The 15,879-nt window shown below is 45.9% G+C and overlaps 1 protein-coding gene across 1 annotated transcript in view; it reads left to right on the forward strand.

The window, feature by feature from the left end:
- Nucleotides 1–15,879, forward strand: part of LOC121293041 (diacylglycerol kinase iota-like) — a 611,142-nt gene that overhangs the window by 119,932 nt on the left and 475,331 nt on the right. Inside the window, exons 17-19 of the mRNA XM_041215634.1 lie at nucleotides 2,376–2,454; nucleotides 6,117–6,172; nucleotides 11,517–11,579. Of these exons, the coding sequence (XP_041071568.1) occupies nucleotides 2,376–2,454; nucleotides 6,117–6,172; nucleotides 11,517–11,579 (198 nt within the window). The remainder of the gene's footprint in view (nucleotides 1–2,375; nucleotides 2,455–6,116; nucleotides 6,173–11,516; nucleotides 11,580–15,879) is intronic.

The raw sequence follows: 15,879 nt of genomic DNA on the forward strand, positions 1-15,879 counted from the left end.
TGGAAGAGTGGCTCACCACAAGGATAGAACAGCATAGCTGCCGAGTGTTCAGTGTAGAACCATAGGCTCAGTTCCTGCTTAAATTCCTGTGTAACAATCACCCGTAACAAATGGACGTTGCCGGTGTCTGAACTGAGGTTCTTAATAATTACTGCTGTTTATCATCATTACATTTAGAAAGCTAAGCTGCAGGCTTCATGCAATGCAACATTTAGAGTATGAACCTATTATTAAGTGGCAGTAGGGAATATTGAACTTATTATAGTTTCAGACTGGGGAATGTACTTTATTGGTTCCATGTTTTGATGCCAAGATCATGATGGCTCTGTAATTAAGAGTTCAAATCCTTTCTAAATTATAGTATTACGTAGATAAAGTGTTGAAGATGTCAGAAGCAAGATCTTCAAAGAGACAGAATGGACCTCTGTACATGCTGAAAGTCTTTTCTGGCTTGTCAATCCTTCATTGTCTCTTACAGCCTTGGAATCCTGAATCTGATTGAAAATTTCCTTCCTAACCCTCTTTTCTCTCCTCACCTACATACAGCTCCTCACATTCCCTGAGGTAACTTAGTATAGGGAGGGAGTGAAAAGAAAAAAAATAGAACAGAATGTTGTCCCAAAACACCAGGAAAAGACATGCAATCATTGTCATTATCGGCATCCCTCCATCTATGCAAGATTGGGAGCAGCAAACCTATTGGGAACAGAGTAGTTTCATATGGTGCATTTTTACTGATGGCTGAAGAAACCAATCCTTGAGAGGCAGGTTCTGCCACAAGTGCTGCATTTGAAGTGGTTATCAAGTGTGGTTGTGCGTTGTTTTCAGTCACCATACTGCTGTCGCCACCGATTGGCATGATGGCACATGCCAACCCACAAGTGATGTCACCATTTCCCTCTGTCATCAGCTGGTGTCTCCCAGGTTCGAAAATCGATGTTTTTGGGGCCTTCACATTATGTTTTCAAGCAGCACCTTGGGCGTCCCACTGGCCTTCTGGCTTCTGCTATCTCACCGTAAAGAAAATTCTTGGTTATGCATCTGCCTTCCTTCCTGCAGACGAGCCTGAGTCAGCGAAGCCGCCTCTGCTTGATGAGTGCCAACACACCTGGGAGATTTGTCTTTGAGAGGACTGTCACAGTCAGGATTATGTCCTTCCATTAGGTGCCCAGAATGCATAGCAAACAGTGAAGATAAAAGTTGTTGAGCGTCCTTTCTTGATAACTGTAAGTCATTCATGTTTCACAGCCACACAACAAGGTGCTGAGAACACAGGCCTCTTAAATCTGCCTCCTAAGAGTCAGCAATCTGGTGCACAAAAAAGGAATTTGTTTAGTCACCTTTGAGCAGCAGCCTTGGTCACAGGCCGTTATTCAGGTGGTTTTTCAATTGTATGTCTTTTGGGAGCAGTGTCACCTTTTTGAAGCTGTCAGTTTGTCTGGCATGTGTGTGGATATCCAAAACAAAAACAGAATTACCTGGAAAAACTCAGCAGCTCTGGCAGCATCGGCGGAGAAGAAAAGAGTTGACGTTTCGAGTCCTCATGACCCTTCAACAGAACTGAGTGAATATTAGGAGAGAGGTGAAATATAAGCTGGTTTAAGGTGGGGGGGGTGTGGTTATAGGGACAAGCAAGCAGTGATAGGAGCAGATAATCAAAAGATGTCACAGACAAAGGAACAAAAGAACACAGAGGTGTTGAAGGTGGTGATATTATCTAAATGAATGTGCTAATTAAGAATCGATGGCAGGGCACTCTAGGTACAGCTCTGGTGGGGGTGGGGGGGCATAAAAGATTTAAAAATAATGGAAATACGTGGGATAAGAAAAATCTATATAAATTATTGGAAAAAAACAAAAGGAAGGGGGAAGAAACAGAAAGGGACTTGGGAATGGAGGAGGGAGTTCAAGACCTAAAGTTGTTGAATTCAGTATTCAGTCCAGAAGGCTGTAAAGTGCCTAGTCGGAAGATGAGGTGCTGTTCCTCCAGTTTGCGTTGGGCTTCACTGGAACAATGCAGCAAGCCAAGGACAGACATGTGGGCAAGAGAGCAGGGTGGAGTGTTAAAATGGCAAGCGACAGGGAGATTTGGGTCTTTCTTGCAGACAGACCGCAGGTGTTCTGCAAAGCGGTCGCCCAGTTTACGTTTGGTCTCTCCAATGTCGAGGAGACCACATTGGGAGCAACGAATGCAGTAGACTAAGTTGGGGGAAATATAAGTGAAATGCTGCTTCACTTGAAAGGAGTGTTTGGGCCCTGGCTGTTTGCTTCTAAGCTAGGCTTTAACATGTAGATTGTATGCCTGCTTTCAGGGCTGCTTAATTCATGCATTGTCAGCATCCACTCAACGATTCTATCTCTCTCTCTCTCAACAGCTCCCACTTACTGTGTTTAACAACTACTTCAGTCTGGGGTTCGATGCCCATGTGACATTGGAATTCCATGAGTCTCGAGGTACATACCGTACATTCATGAGCATTGTTGCAAATGTCTAGTTCATAATTCAAATGTTTTAGAATATAAATTTTAATTCTAGGAATTAAAGTCTTATTTGTAGAAAATGGGCATCTGGTTAAGGAACTGATAAGCAAACCTGCAGTAAATGCAATTCAAACAAGCTTGGAATTTATTACACTTAAAAGGTTAGGGCCATGTTGACTTAAGAGGTTAACATCTAGAAAGGTAACATTATGAAACAGTTGGACTTACTTAGCTAAAGATCTGGAGACGTGGGCCAGAATTTTTCCATCAGTGAGTTGGGGGTGGAACCCCTGATGTCATCCCACCCCATTTAAATATTCAGGAAGGTGGGCGGACAGCGCAGTTAGCTGTCCGCCCGCTGACCTGTCAATGGCCAATTGAGGCCATTGACAGGATAATTAAGCCACTTAAAGGACCTGCTTGTCCAACCTTAAGGCTGGCGGGCAGGCCAGGAGCTCCAGCGGGCTTCTGAAAAAAACATGAAACCTCATCCGCTGGTGGGATGAGGTTTCATATCTGTTTAAAAAAATCTTTAATAAAGTTTTTGTCATATTTATTAACATGTCCTATCTCATGTGACATTGTCACATGAGGGGGACAAGTTAATAATTTTTTTATTTTTCTATTATTGAAGTTAATAAACCTTTCACCGATCTCCTTGAGACAGCACTTAGTCTCATGCGAAAGAGCGCACTTTGACAGATGGGGATTCCCTCCCCCCCCCCCGCACAGGAAGCACTTCCCACTGGGCGGCCCGCTGGGCCGGCTTTAATTGGCCCGCCCGCTCAAAATGGCGGCGGGGCCCGTTTCGGCGGCGGCGATTGGCTGCCCGCCCGCCGCCGAGCCGGTGGGTCCCGCACGCCCATCAAGGGCAAAATTCTGCTCAATGATATCTGGAATTATTTCAGTAAAGGATAAATTACTCATGTGGGTTCCCACGATTAAGGAAAGGTTTGGAATTAAAAGGTAGGTAATTCACATTTCTACCTGGGAACAAGCTGTGTGTGTCACATCGCCACGGAGATCGGTGGAGCAATTCTTTGTTTCCAGTTTATCAGTTGGGGCATAACCTGTAGACAAGATTGGTTGATGTTTGGAAAAACAGCTAAGAGACTGTGTTGGCTTTGGGTCTTATGTAGCTTGTAGCTCCTTGGGAGTCAAGAGATGAAGCCAGACCTACACCTGAAACAGAGTAAATGCTTGATCTATCATCTATGATCCAGCCTGCGATTGGCAGCTGGTATTCAGTACAAGAGGAAGTTAATAAGGGGGAAAACAACTGGAAGATTTGTACAGCTGGAAGCTGAAGGAAGAAATCTACAGTAATCCTCTCAATTAAAGGTTGTGTACCTTGTTGCAGTTGGAGTTCTGGAAGTAATCAGCTTGGTTGCAGTCTGAAACTATAGCAGTGGGCTATTGGAAACCAAGGGTGTTTTCTGATCTTTTAAGCCACTGCACAGAAGTTACAGGGAAATCCTTGCTGGAGCAGTGAAATCCAGAAGCATGAGGTCTGTAAAGAAACTGGAGGGTCGTTTCACCAAAAGGCACTGGAAGAGGAGCCCTTGAAATCTTGTACCTTGGAGAATAACTGGAACACTGAAGAGAAGTCAAACTGAATTCCGGAGAGCTATGATGTATCTTTTGGGTTGGTCCCAGGAAAAGTGAATGAACATTCAGGATTTTGTAAAATAAGGGAACTCTTGGGAAGAAGCAAAAAAGTAGAACTGAGTTTATAGCATAGGTCTAAAAACCATAATATGAAGGTAATCGTGCCTACTTTGTTTAATTCTTTTTCTTATACAATAAAGTTTGTTTTTATTTGAAGACGTGAAATCTTGTGTAGTTCTGATGGGTGTTTGGATTTCTTCTTTAAACATTAACAGTCCTTACCTAACAAATTTGTACCAACATGCAAACTCACTCGCATGCACACACACATTCACATATCTCACACACATTCACATATCACACACTCATACATTCACATATCACACACACATTCACATATCACACACACATTCACATATGACACACATTCACATATCACATGCATGTGCACATATCACATGCACATTCACATTCACATATCTCACACACGCGCACATTCACATATCTCACACACACACTCAAACATCACACACATTCGCATTCATATATCACACACATTTGCATATCTCTCTCTTTCACACATACACACGCACACTTATCTCACACACACACACTTATCCAACACACTCATTTATCTCACACACTCGCACACACATTCACTTATCACACACACACATCATGCACACACATCACACACACACTCAATATCTCGCACACATATTCACATTACATACACACACACAAAACACACATCCAGAGAACACACGTGCTCACACACAAAACAAAGTATTTAAAACACACTCATACACATGCATTCATATAACACAAACATGCACATACACACTTATTTGTAGACATACACACAAAAGACATGCAGAGGGTACATACACACACATACATGTACACAAACACACTCCCGTACCTCACATTCTGAGTAATAGACTGACATGCATAACCATAGATCTGAGTACATGTGTGCACACTCATACACGAGCATACATCTCACATTGACACAATTCTCATATGCACACAGACGCAGCAAATGCTCCTTGTAAGCATCAACTTTTACTCAGTTGAAGACAAACTTGGATCTCAGTTAAGCCCACTGGTCCATGTGCTGAGAGAGTGCTCTGTGGTCAGAGATGTCCTTTAGATAAGGTGTTTATGTGAGGCCCCATCTGCTGGACTCTGTCCATTTGAAAATGAGCAGAGAGTTCTCCCACTGTCCAACCAACATTTCCCCACCACCCTGCACTACCCCCACCCACCCACCAGTCAACATCACTACAAGTGATTCTTTGGTTATTCATTGCTCTCAGAGACCTTTAAAAGTTAAAATTTTGTTTACACTTTTATTTTGCTGTATTTTCAAGACCTAATGGTCGATTCACATCAAAGTCAACCATTGTAAGTGAGGTATTATAGCATGTTTCTACATTAATATAAGTCTTTCTTTCAATCACCGACACAATGCACATGTTTGTAAACCATCTGAACCTCATCAGATTCTCAAAGGTGAGTGACGTAGAGTTTCTCACTTCTGTTAGTTACTAAACCCTGCAGAGAGCTCAGGACATTTCTTAACATATAAAAAGTGATCCTGGACAAAGGGATACTCTGTCTCATGTTGGGGAGTAGCACGCAACATGTTGGATCTGTCTTGGGTAAGGGGACAGTCTAGCTGTACTTCACAGCACATTGTGAGGCCCTACTGGGTGAGCTGTGTTTCCCAACTCTCTGGGACCTCCATGCCTTGTGAGTGGCACTCATGCCATGTTGGGCAATTGATGGATCCGTGGGCCCTCCTTACTGGAGGCAGCACCAAGATTACTAAACTGGCCTGAGTAAAAGTCTATAGTTTATATTTTTCAGCTTTGGTTGAAGAGAGACAATGTAACTATCATTATTTGAAGTCCACTCCAATCTTCTCTGCAGTCACCTTTTCATCAATATATGATTGATAATGGTTGTTTAATTGGACTGTTAATGGCCTTGAATACTAATTGTGTTTTTCCCTATTTTTGTAGAAGCAAATCCAGAACGGTTTAACAGTCGATTTAGGAATAAGATGTTTTATGCAGGGGTAAGTAGTACCAAATATAAGAATCAAATTGTCTAGAGAGACTCTACAAGAAAACATCTCATTTTCTGACCATCTTCTGCAATTTGTGATCCCATTTATGGAGCTACAGAAATGAGCAACAGAGGATAAATGATAGGACAGCAATCATTGAAAGTATAAATCAAGCCTTTTTGCTAGTTCCCCAAGCTCACCCAATAGTAGCGAGAAAGTAGTGTTGAATTTAGTGTTGTTGGCTGTGGATAGTTTTTGGCTATTTGCCGTGAATAATTCATTTGTATTCAATGTGGGTAGTCTAGTGCTGTTGGATTTATGACATTTCCTGCAGTACAACAGTGACTGTGCTTCAAAAGTATTTAATGGCTCTACAGTACTTTGGGACATCCTTTGGGTCATGAAAGACACTATAGAAATTTGAGTATTTTTGCTTCCTTCCTTGTGCACGTTATTGGGTTTGGTTACTTTGTTGAGTGTTGGTTGTTTTTCCTATCTCCAGTTTCATCTTCAGCTCTCCTGAGGGTTCTGACACTTGCTGGGGCCTCCATAGGTACTAGCAGTCCTCCGGCACCTTGTACTAGTTACTATTCATCATGCCGGCCGTATAGGGGTCTGGCACGTATAGGGTTAATGTGGGACTAAGTACAGTACCGCCCACACAGTGATGTAAGAGAGCACATGACACGCACCTAGGGTTAGTCGAGTATTGGACTGAGCCGTGTAGACCAGCAAGCATGGCAACAGCTCCTAGCTTGTACTCTTTAACCTATGTTTGTAAATATTTCTAAGAATCAACAAAGACTTACAGTTAACCTATGTCTGACTACAAAGACTTGTTCAGACCTACTGAACTGTAACCAACACTGTACAACAATGCATATGTCTTGGCAATGAGTTTCAAGACATCGCTTGATCAAAAAGGACATCCTGAATATTTTGCAGCATGGGTCATAGAAATGGAATGGTTCATTTGGCTGAGTGCCAAACCAGACCACCAGGTCCAGGTCGTGGCACAATCTCGTCATTCTTTTTAAATTCAGTCTCAGGATGTAGATATCCCTGGAAAGGTCTACATTTATTGAGTATCTCTGAGAAGATGGTTACACATCTTCAGAGGGTAGTTAAGAGTAAACCACATTGTGTGGGACTGGAATCACTGACAGGCCAGACTGGGTAAAAACAAAAAAGTTCTTTCCCCACAGGACTCAGTGAAACAGTTGCATTTTTGTTAAAATTAACACCTTCAGGACACTTTGACTGATTTCATAGAATAATGCAGCACAATAAAGTGCTGTTCAGACCATTATGTTAGGGGAGATGATGGTGTAGTGGTAATGTTACTGGACCAATAATTGGGGGACACGGGTTTAAATCTCACCATGGCCTCGGCCCAACCATCTTCTGCTGCTTCCTCAATGACCTTCCTTCCATCATAAGGTCAGAAGTGGGGATGTTCACTGATGATTGCACGATGTTCAGCACCATTTGCGACTCCTCAGATACTGAAGCAGTCCATGTCCAAATGCAGCAAGACTTGGACAATATCCAGGCTTGAGCTGACAAGTGGCAAGTAACATTCACGCCACACAAGTGTCAGGCAATGATCATCTCCAATAAGAGTAAATCTAATCATCGCCCCATGACGTACAATGGCATTACCATTGCTAAATCCCCACTGTCAACATCCTGGGGGCTACCATTGACCAGAAACTGAACTAGACTAGCCATATAAATACTGTGGCCACAAGAGCAGGTCAGAGACTAGGAATCCTTTGGTGAGTAAGGCACCTCCTGACTCCCCAAAGCCTGTCCACCATCTGCAAGGCACAAGTCAGGAGTGTGATGGAATATTCTCCACTTGCCTGGATGAGTGTGGCTCCCACAACACTCAAGAAGCTTGACACCATCCAGGTCAAAGCAGCCCGCTTGATTGGCACCACATCCACAAACATTCACACACCCCACCCCCGATGCACAGTGGCAGTAATGTGTACCATCTACAAGATGCACTGCAGAAACTCACCAAGACTTCTTACACAGCACCTTCCAAACCCATGACCGCTACCACCTAGAAGGTCAGGGCCAGTAGACAGATGGGAACACAACCACCTGGAAGTTCTCCTCCAAGCCACTCACCATCCTGACTTGGAAATATATCGGCCATTCCTTCACTGTCGCTGGGTTAAAATCCTGGAACTCCCTCCCTAATAGCACTGTGGGTGTACCGACACCACAGGGTCTGCAGTAGTTCAAGAAGGCGGCTCACCACCACCTTCTCAAGGGCAATTAGGGATGGGCAATAAAGACTGGCCCAGCGAGTGATGCCCATGTCCCAAGAATGAATTTTTTAAAACTGGCAACTGGTGGAATTTAAATGCAATTAATAAATGTGAAATTGAAAGCTAGGCCAGGATTTTCCGGGAAGCCCCTGGTTGGAATTATCACGGATGGGATGGAAAATTCAGAAATGCAGGCAGAAATCCATTGACTTTGGGTGGGACCAGAAAATCCTGGCCCTAGTCTCAATCACGGTGATCTTGAAGCTGTCATCGATTAACATAAAAACCCACCTAGATCACTAATGCCATTTAGGGAAGGAAATCTGCTGTCATCACCTGGTCTGGCCTACATGTGAATCCAGATCTCCCTTAACTGCCCTCTGAAATGGCCTAGCAAGACACTCAGTTCAAGGGCAATAGGGATGGGCAACAAATGCTGGCCTTGCCAGTGACGCCCACATCCCATAAATGAATAAAAAAAATCTGTGCCAGTTTTTTAGAGAGATCTAGTTAGTCCCACTCTGTCATTCATTCCCCACATCCCTGCAATTTATTTCCTTTTCAAGTATTGATCCAATTACCTTTGGAATGCCACTATTGAACCTAAATCCACCACAATATTAAACAGTGCATTCCAAATCCTGACCACTCATATCAAAATGTTTTTCCTCATGTCACCTCTGATTCCTTTGCCAATCACCTTAAATCTGTGTCCTCTCATTATCGACCTTTCGAGCAGTTGCTCCTTGTTTCCTCTACTTTTATATTTTTTAAAAAGAGCTGAACCCAAATTCTCAAACACCTATGGTGGAATTTGAACTCAAGTTCTCCAGGACTGTGGAAAATCAAACCTTCTGTTAAGAGGTTGGGGGTCAATTGCTCTGATTCCTGACACCTGAAGATAGGCAAGTCTTTTTTCCCAGGCATTATGTGACCTGGGTGTATTAATGGCCTGGTATATTAAGTATGAATGTTATGATCCAAGCTGAGGTTACCCCTGGACAAGCCTGATCCCAGAGTGGAACCCAGCTTGATAGATCATAACGTTTATTTTTGTTTGTTTAGATACATGGAGAGTAGCTACTGAACAGAGGCAATGGAGTCAGCTAATGAACTTTTACCAATAAAACATTTATTCAACAAGAAAAAATGAACTATATTACAATACTCCTTCACCCACAACTTTATCTTTCAGTTGTATACAGATTTGTAAGGATAACACAAGTTATAAAAACTACCTTACACTCTAATATTCACAGTAAGTACACAGTCCATGTAAACCAATAGGTACCCTGTGGTCAGACACACCACATTCTGAAACCAAGTGACAGATGCCACCTTAACCAGATGCTATTAATCTCTCCTCAACACCCCCCAGACGCTTGTCACACCATGAGCCAACTGGTCTTACTGAGTTCTGTCTTTCACACGAGGGTTTCCAATCTCCACATTCCAGTACCTCACCTTGGAATCTTTTCCCAAACTGATGTTTTCGCTCAGACACCTTCCACAATCAAAAACAAAAATACCTGGAAAAACTCAGCAGGTCTGGCAGCATCTGCGGAGAGGAACACAGTTAACGTTTCGACTCCGAATGACCCTTCAACAGAACTAAGTAAAAATAGAAGAGAGGTGAAATATAAGCTGGTTTAAGGTGGGGTGGGACAAGTAAAGCCAGTGATAGGTGGAGATAACCAAAAGATGTCACAGACAAAAGGACAAAGAGGTGTTGAAGGTGGTGATATTATCTAAGGAATGTGCTAATTAAGGGTAGAAAGCCGGACAAGCAAGGTACAGATAGCCCTAGTGGGGGTGGGGTGGGGGGAAGGGATCGAAAAAGGCTAAAAGGTAGAGCTAAAACAATGGATGGAAATACATTTAAAAATAATGGAAATAGGTGGGAAAAGAAAAATCTATATAAATTATTGGGAAAAAAAAGGGAGGGATCGGAAAGGGGGTGGGGATGGAGGAGAGAGTTCATGATCTAAAATTTTGCTTTTACCTTCCACAATCATTTACCTCCAGGGTTTTGAACTCTCCTTCTGATGTTCCTCTTCCCTGGGTCACCACCTGCACTCAAGCTGCATACCATGTACTCTCTCTTACCAACTCAGCCTTAACAGTACACCACTGCTTCACATGCCCATAGCAAAGAATTACAGACCATCAGTTGTCTCTTTGAACTTTCTTGCTTCTTGCAAACTGGCCTCACTTTAAAGCTGAAGCTTGGAGCCTTTCTCTCTGCCCCTCACTCTTAACTTCACTTAACAGGAACCTTTTCCCACGTTCCCGTCCTTCCTTTAACTAGAAGGTCTTCTTTGGACTTTCTCTTCTTCCACTCCCCTGGACTTTTGGGGTTTTTCTTAGCTGGGGACATGTTATCGGTTTCCGTTGCTTCTGCTTCACAGCTGCCTTCAAACCAACTAAACTCAAACAGCTTCCAAAACAAACAGCTGTCTTTCTTCAGTGTATGTGTCTGTGGGAGGAACCTGCCTATTTGGCCCCCTGTTGCTAGGCAACAGCACTATTTTTCCCACTCCTGTGTGTTTATTTTCACTTTATGGGTGTTGTAAATGTCTCATTAGATATGCAAGCAGCCTTTTAAAGTGAAACTAAAATTCTATTTGACCTTTCTTAACACGCAGATACAGAAAAACAGATGAAACTTAAACTTTAAAGCTAAAACTCATTCTCAACACCCATAAATACAGGTATAAGTTACTTAAGCTACCTCTATTTCCTAACAGTGAGGCACTGTCAAACAGGAGGCTCTGGGCATTCAGTAGGCACCTGGCACTGATAGAACATGTATAACTGATATTAACATTGGTTCACTATCTGGCACTGGGTTTGGCTGCCAGTTGGTCTGTGCCCTGCTCCTGACTGGTAGTTTGACATTAATGAGAGCAGGAATATTTACCCAAACAGAAATTGGATGTTGGTGTTGCCTCCCTGTTCCAGAATCAGTCACTGTAGAAATGCACAGACTTTCTCTGCTGTCGGAAAAAGCGAATGGATATTGGATTCTTTCACAAGATGTATTTACTGATATTTGTGATGTCTCTTTTCAGGCTGCTTTTTCGGACTTTCTGCAGAGAAGCTCTCGAGATTTATCCAAACATGTCAGAGTTGTGGTAAGTTTTGGTTTGGTCACCGTCAAAGGCGGAAGGACACCTCATGGAATGTACAGGTTGCTAATTATGAAAACCGTAACTGATAAATTTAACATAACATTTCTGCTTTTCAATCCTATCCCTCTAGAAATACATCTCAATGTTTGCTTTACTTTTTCTTATGGCCTTATGAACCTGAATCGGTACTTTGGGCAGAATTTTCCCGTTGGTGTGCAGGACCCCCGCACGCCGACATGTGAAATGATGTGTGGTGACTTCGGGCGAGCGTCCCGACCTCACAGCGCACCATTGCAATATTTCGGTGGGCGGGTGCGCGATGATCTCTGATGCGCACCCGCCATTAATTTATGGGCCACTTAAGGCCCTCGAGGCACCAATTGACAGCGATTTTCCGTAGCCCGTGCGATCTTCAGGTTGTCACACGGGCGCAACGGGCAGGCGGGGAGGACATATTTGTATAAACCTCATCCACCGGCGGGATAAGAGGGGTCAGTGGGGTCGCGAATGTGCCCAGTCAGATACTTAACTTGGAAAGTTACTGATACTTGCCTGTGTGAACAGAAATACTTCAAAACTCATACCAGCCGCTTGGTCTGGACTCACAACCTTCAGGTCAGCACTTTGCAGTGAAGATCCTTTTTGGGGCCTGAGGTTTCAGGAAGCCTTCCCTTATCCTGGGAATGGCAGCTGAACTCTCCACTGGAAGCACCTCCTCTGAGGAGGAAGGGAGGGCCAGAAGAGGAGGAGGCCAGGAGTGCACATTCAGCCTCCAGGGGAGCCACCTTTGGGAGGACAGGCACAGGCACAACAGAAAGTCCAAGGTGGAAGGGGTTGCAGAAGACGCCATTAACCTACTGCCAGGGTATACAAGCGGTGAAGCAGCTACCTCAATATGTCTGAGGTGCAGTGCCAAAGGAGGCGCTGTCTCTCAAGGGAGACAGTCAACTCTATCTGCCGGATGATAGGCCCTGAGATCTCTGCTAACTGTGTGGGTGGACACCCCATGCCTGTGGCTCTGAAGGTCACAGCTGCCCTCAACTTCTATGCCTCTGGCTCCATCCAGGGCTCGGTGGGTGATTTTTGCGGAGTCTCCCAATCAGCTGTCCACACTTGTGTCAAGCAGGTCACAGATGCTCTGTTCAGACGTGCATTGACCTTCATCCACTACCGCTGAGACCAGGCCAGCCAGACACAGCGAGCCAGAGGCTTTGCGGCCATTGCTGGCTTCCCCCATGTCCAGGGTGCTATAGACTGTACACATGTGGCCATCAAGGCGCCAGCAGGTGAGCCCGGTGCCTTCATCAACAGGAAGGGCTTCCACTCCATGAACGTGCAGATTGTGTGTGATCACAGGATGCTGATTCTACAAGTCGGTGCAAGGTACCCAGGCAGCTCCCACGATGTCTAAATCCTCAGATACTCCCAGGTGCCGGGGCTCTTCAGTGCTCCAGCCTGACTGGATGGTTGGCTGCTGGGTGACAAGGGCTATCCCCTCAGAAGGTGGCTCATGATGCCTCTCCCCCATCCAAGAACAGAAGCTGAGCAGCGGTACAATAGGAGCCACAGCTCTACAAGGGCTGTGGTGGAGAGAACCATCGGTCTTCTCAGATGCGCTTCCGATGCCTGGACCGCTCAGGGGGCGCACTCCAGTACCCCCCAGATGGTGTGTTGCTGATAGTGGTTGCATGCTGCGCTCTCCACAATCTTACACTGGAAAGGGGCGATGCTGTGGACAAAGAAAATGTAGATGTACTTGCTGTGGCTGCACACGATGAGTCCAGCAGTGAGTCCGAGGATGAGCAGGCACAGGGAAATGATGAGGGGGGGTAGATGCTGACCCGGGCATACTCCAGGGAGGTAGAGACACCTGGGAGACTTTAATCCAATGAACCTTCAGCTAGCTCACCACAAATGGACTTCCAACACAAGCCCGTTCTGCAGGCTCCATACTCGATGCCTGAGTGCTAAATCTGCCTGGATAGGAACATTAACTAAGGGCCTTGTCAATAAAGCTCAATGTTACACAACCCACTCATAACATCATGGGTTCCCATCCAACTGCAGAGGGAAAGAGTCACCCTCAGCCATGGTCATATGTCTAAATTTAACGATATAACAAAATGAACTTAAGGAAAATAAATGACAAAAATGTTGAACAGCAAACCAACTGATCATGACCTCATTGCGGGGCAACACAAAAGTACCAGTGAGAAACTCGTGGTGTGCCTAAGGCGCGTTAAATTTACACTATCGGGTGCTATGTCTTGGTGCTCCCCTCTCGCTGGCACTGGCATCTGAGCCAGCCTGCTGACTCTGCTGTCCTGTTGGCCTTGATGACCTTGGTGGAGCCTCTGGCCCGTGGAGCCTGTGCTGGCCCCGCCTGGGAGGGAGCGGCCAGTTCCATAGCTGCATCTCCCCAGTCGCCGCAGCCTCATCGGATGCAATGGTCACTAGCAGAGGGGCGGAGGAGCGCCCTGAGAGGTGCCCACAGGGACATGAGGTCACTTCGGATCTCCCCGCTTACCGTGGATGGGAAACTTGGTGCCCAGACCATCTCCCACACTGGCACTGACCAGCTGAGGTCAATGCCGATGTGAGGGCTTGCTGGTCCGAGCACATCCCCAGGAGGCCCTGATTGTCTCTTGGAGGAGCCTCTCCACGAGAGTCACCACTCTCTCCACTGAGGACGCATGGCGCTCGGACATGAGGCTCATTGCATCGGCGATCGACCGTGTAGACTACTCTACCCCATAGACCAAGTCAAGCATAGCCTCATGTATCTCCGCCAGATGTTCCCTCACACCCGGCCACAGTTCCTGCGTTTGCTGCATTGCAGACAACTCCAGAGGCACATCATCAGCATCTGCCTGGTCTCCTGCAGATACAAACTTCAAGCACTGAACATTCAGCACCATACCACGTCGTGGGAGCTCATCACCTCCCTCACCTCCTCCCAGGCAGGTTCGCTCATGTAAGGGGGGCTTCCTCCTCCCATCCCTGGGGTACGAGGACCTCCCGCTGTGCTGCCACCTCCTCGAGGAGGGCAGCAAGGCAATCGTCTGAAAAACGAGGGGCACAGTGCCCCCCTGCCCTACCCTCCTGCCTGGCCTGCTCACCAGCAGCGCTCCTGGGAACCCTTATGCTGGCCATGATTCACAGCCTTTGCAAGGCTGCAGGAGCACTTTTAAACAGGCCACAGGGTCATTGGACCCAGCGGTCATAGCAGTCCCACTGCTACCCGTCCACTCCCTCTGTCCTTGGGAGCCGAGTTTCACTTAAGGCCTGTGCCCGCTCCCACACAGCCCGCTCGACAAGCAGAAAATTCTGCCCTTTGAGTATTTGTATATTTATACATACATCTGCTATTCTATCCCATTTAGAAACCTATTTCCAAGGTGTGTGAGACCTCTGTACTCCCCCTACCAAAATGTACCACCTCACCCTTATCAAGAAGTCTCCTATCAGTTATCTGTCTGACCAACAAGTTTCACGTCAAACTTAAAATGACTGTAACTCACTTCAAAGGCATTATAAACAAACAGTTACAGCCATTACCAGTCCAAAATAAAACTCCCCAGGAACAGAATCTGCAATAGGTATGAGGCAGAATTTTACGTTCCCCTGCTGGGGAGTTTGTAGGGGGGTGGGGTGGGGCGGGTTGCTGTAAAATTTGTCGGATGACCTTCCCACCAGGCTCCCGCCCACCCCAGCCTCGCAGCAATTTTACTCTGGGTTGGGTGAGGCCTAGGCAGGCCTGTCGACCCTTTCCCCAGCTGAGGCCCTTAAGTGGCCAATTATTGACCACATAAGGGCCGTTTCCCACCCAGCCTCAATTTTCAGGCTGGCAAGAGGAGTTCATGGGCAAGGGAGGAAAGGAACCTTGCTCAATCCTCGGATGGGAAGCAGGGCTGCCTCCATCAGCAACCTCCTTTTAACATTAAGAACCCCCCCCCCTCTCCCACCAAGGTCTGGCCCCTGCATGTCCTCCCTCCACCTTCCAACCCACCGTATGTACATGGCCTCTCCACCAACATGCCACCCCCCTAGGCCTATCCCCCTGGCCTCACCTCCCTAGCCCTCCCGAGAACCCCCAAAACCTACCAGGTCCTGGATTCCCAGGACTTAGGCTCTGGGATCTGCTTGCAGTCCCAGTCCTGTTCACTGCAGCTTCTGATACTGCAGGGTCTAGAGAGCTGCCAGCCAATCAGATTGGCCGGCAGCTCTCTGAGGCAGGACCTCCTCCCGAGTGAGTGGCGGAAGTCCCGCCTCCAGCCAATTGACACTTGTTGAAACATTAACT

This window comes from Carcharodon carcharias, chromosome 21 (assembly GCF_017639515.1).
Source record: "Carcharodon carcharias isolate sCarCar2 chromosome 21, sCarCar2.pri, whole genome shotgun sequence".
NCBI lineage: Eukaryota > Metazoa > Chordata > Chondrichthyes > Lamniformes > Lamnidae > Carcharodon > Carcharodon carcharias.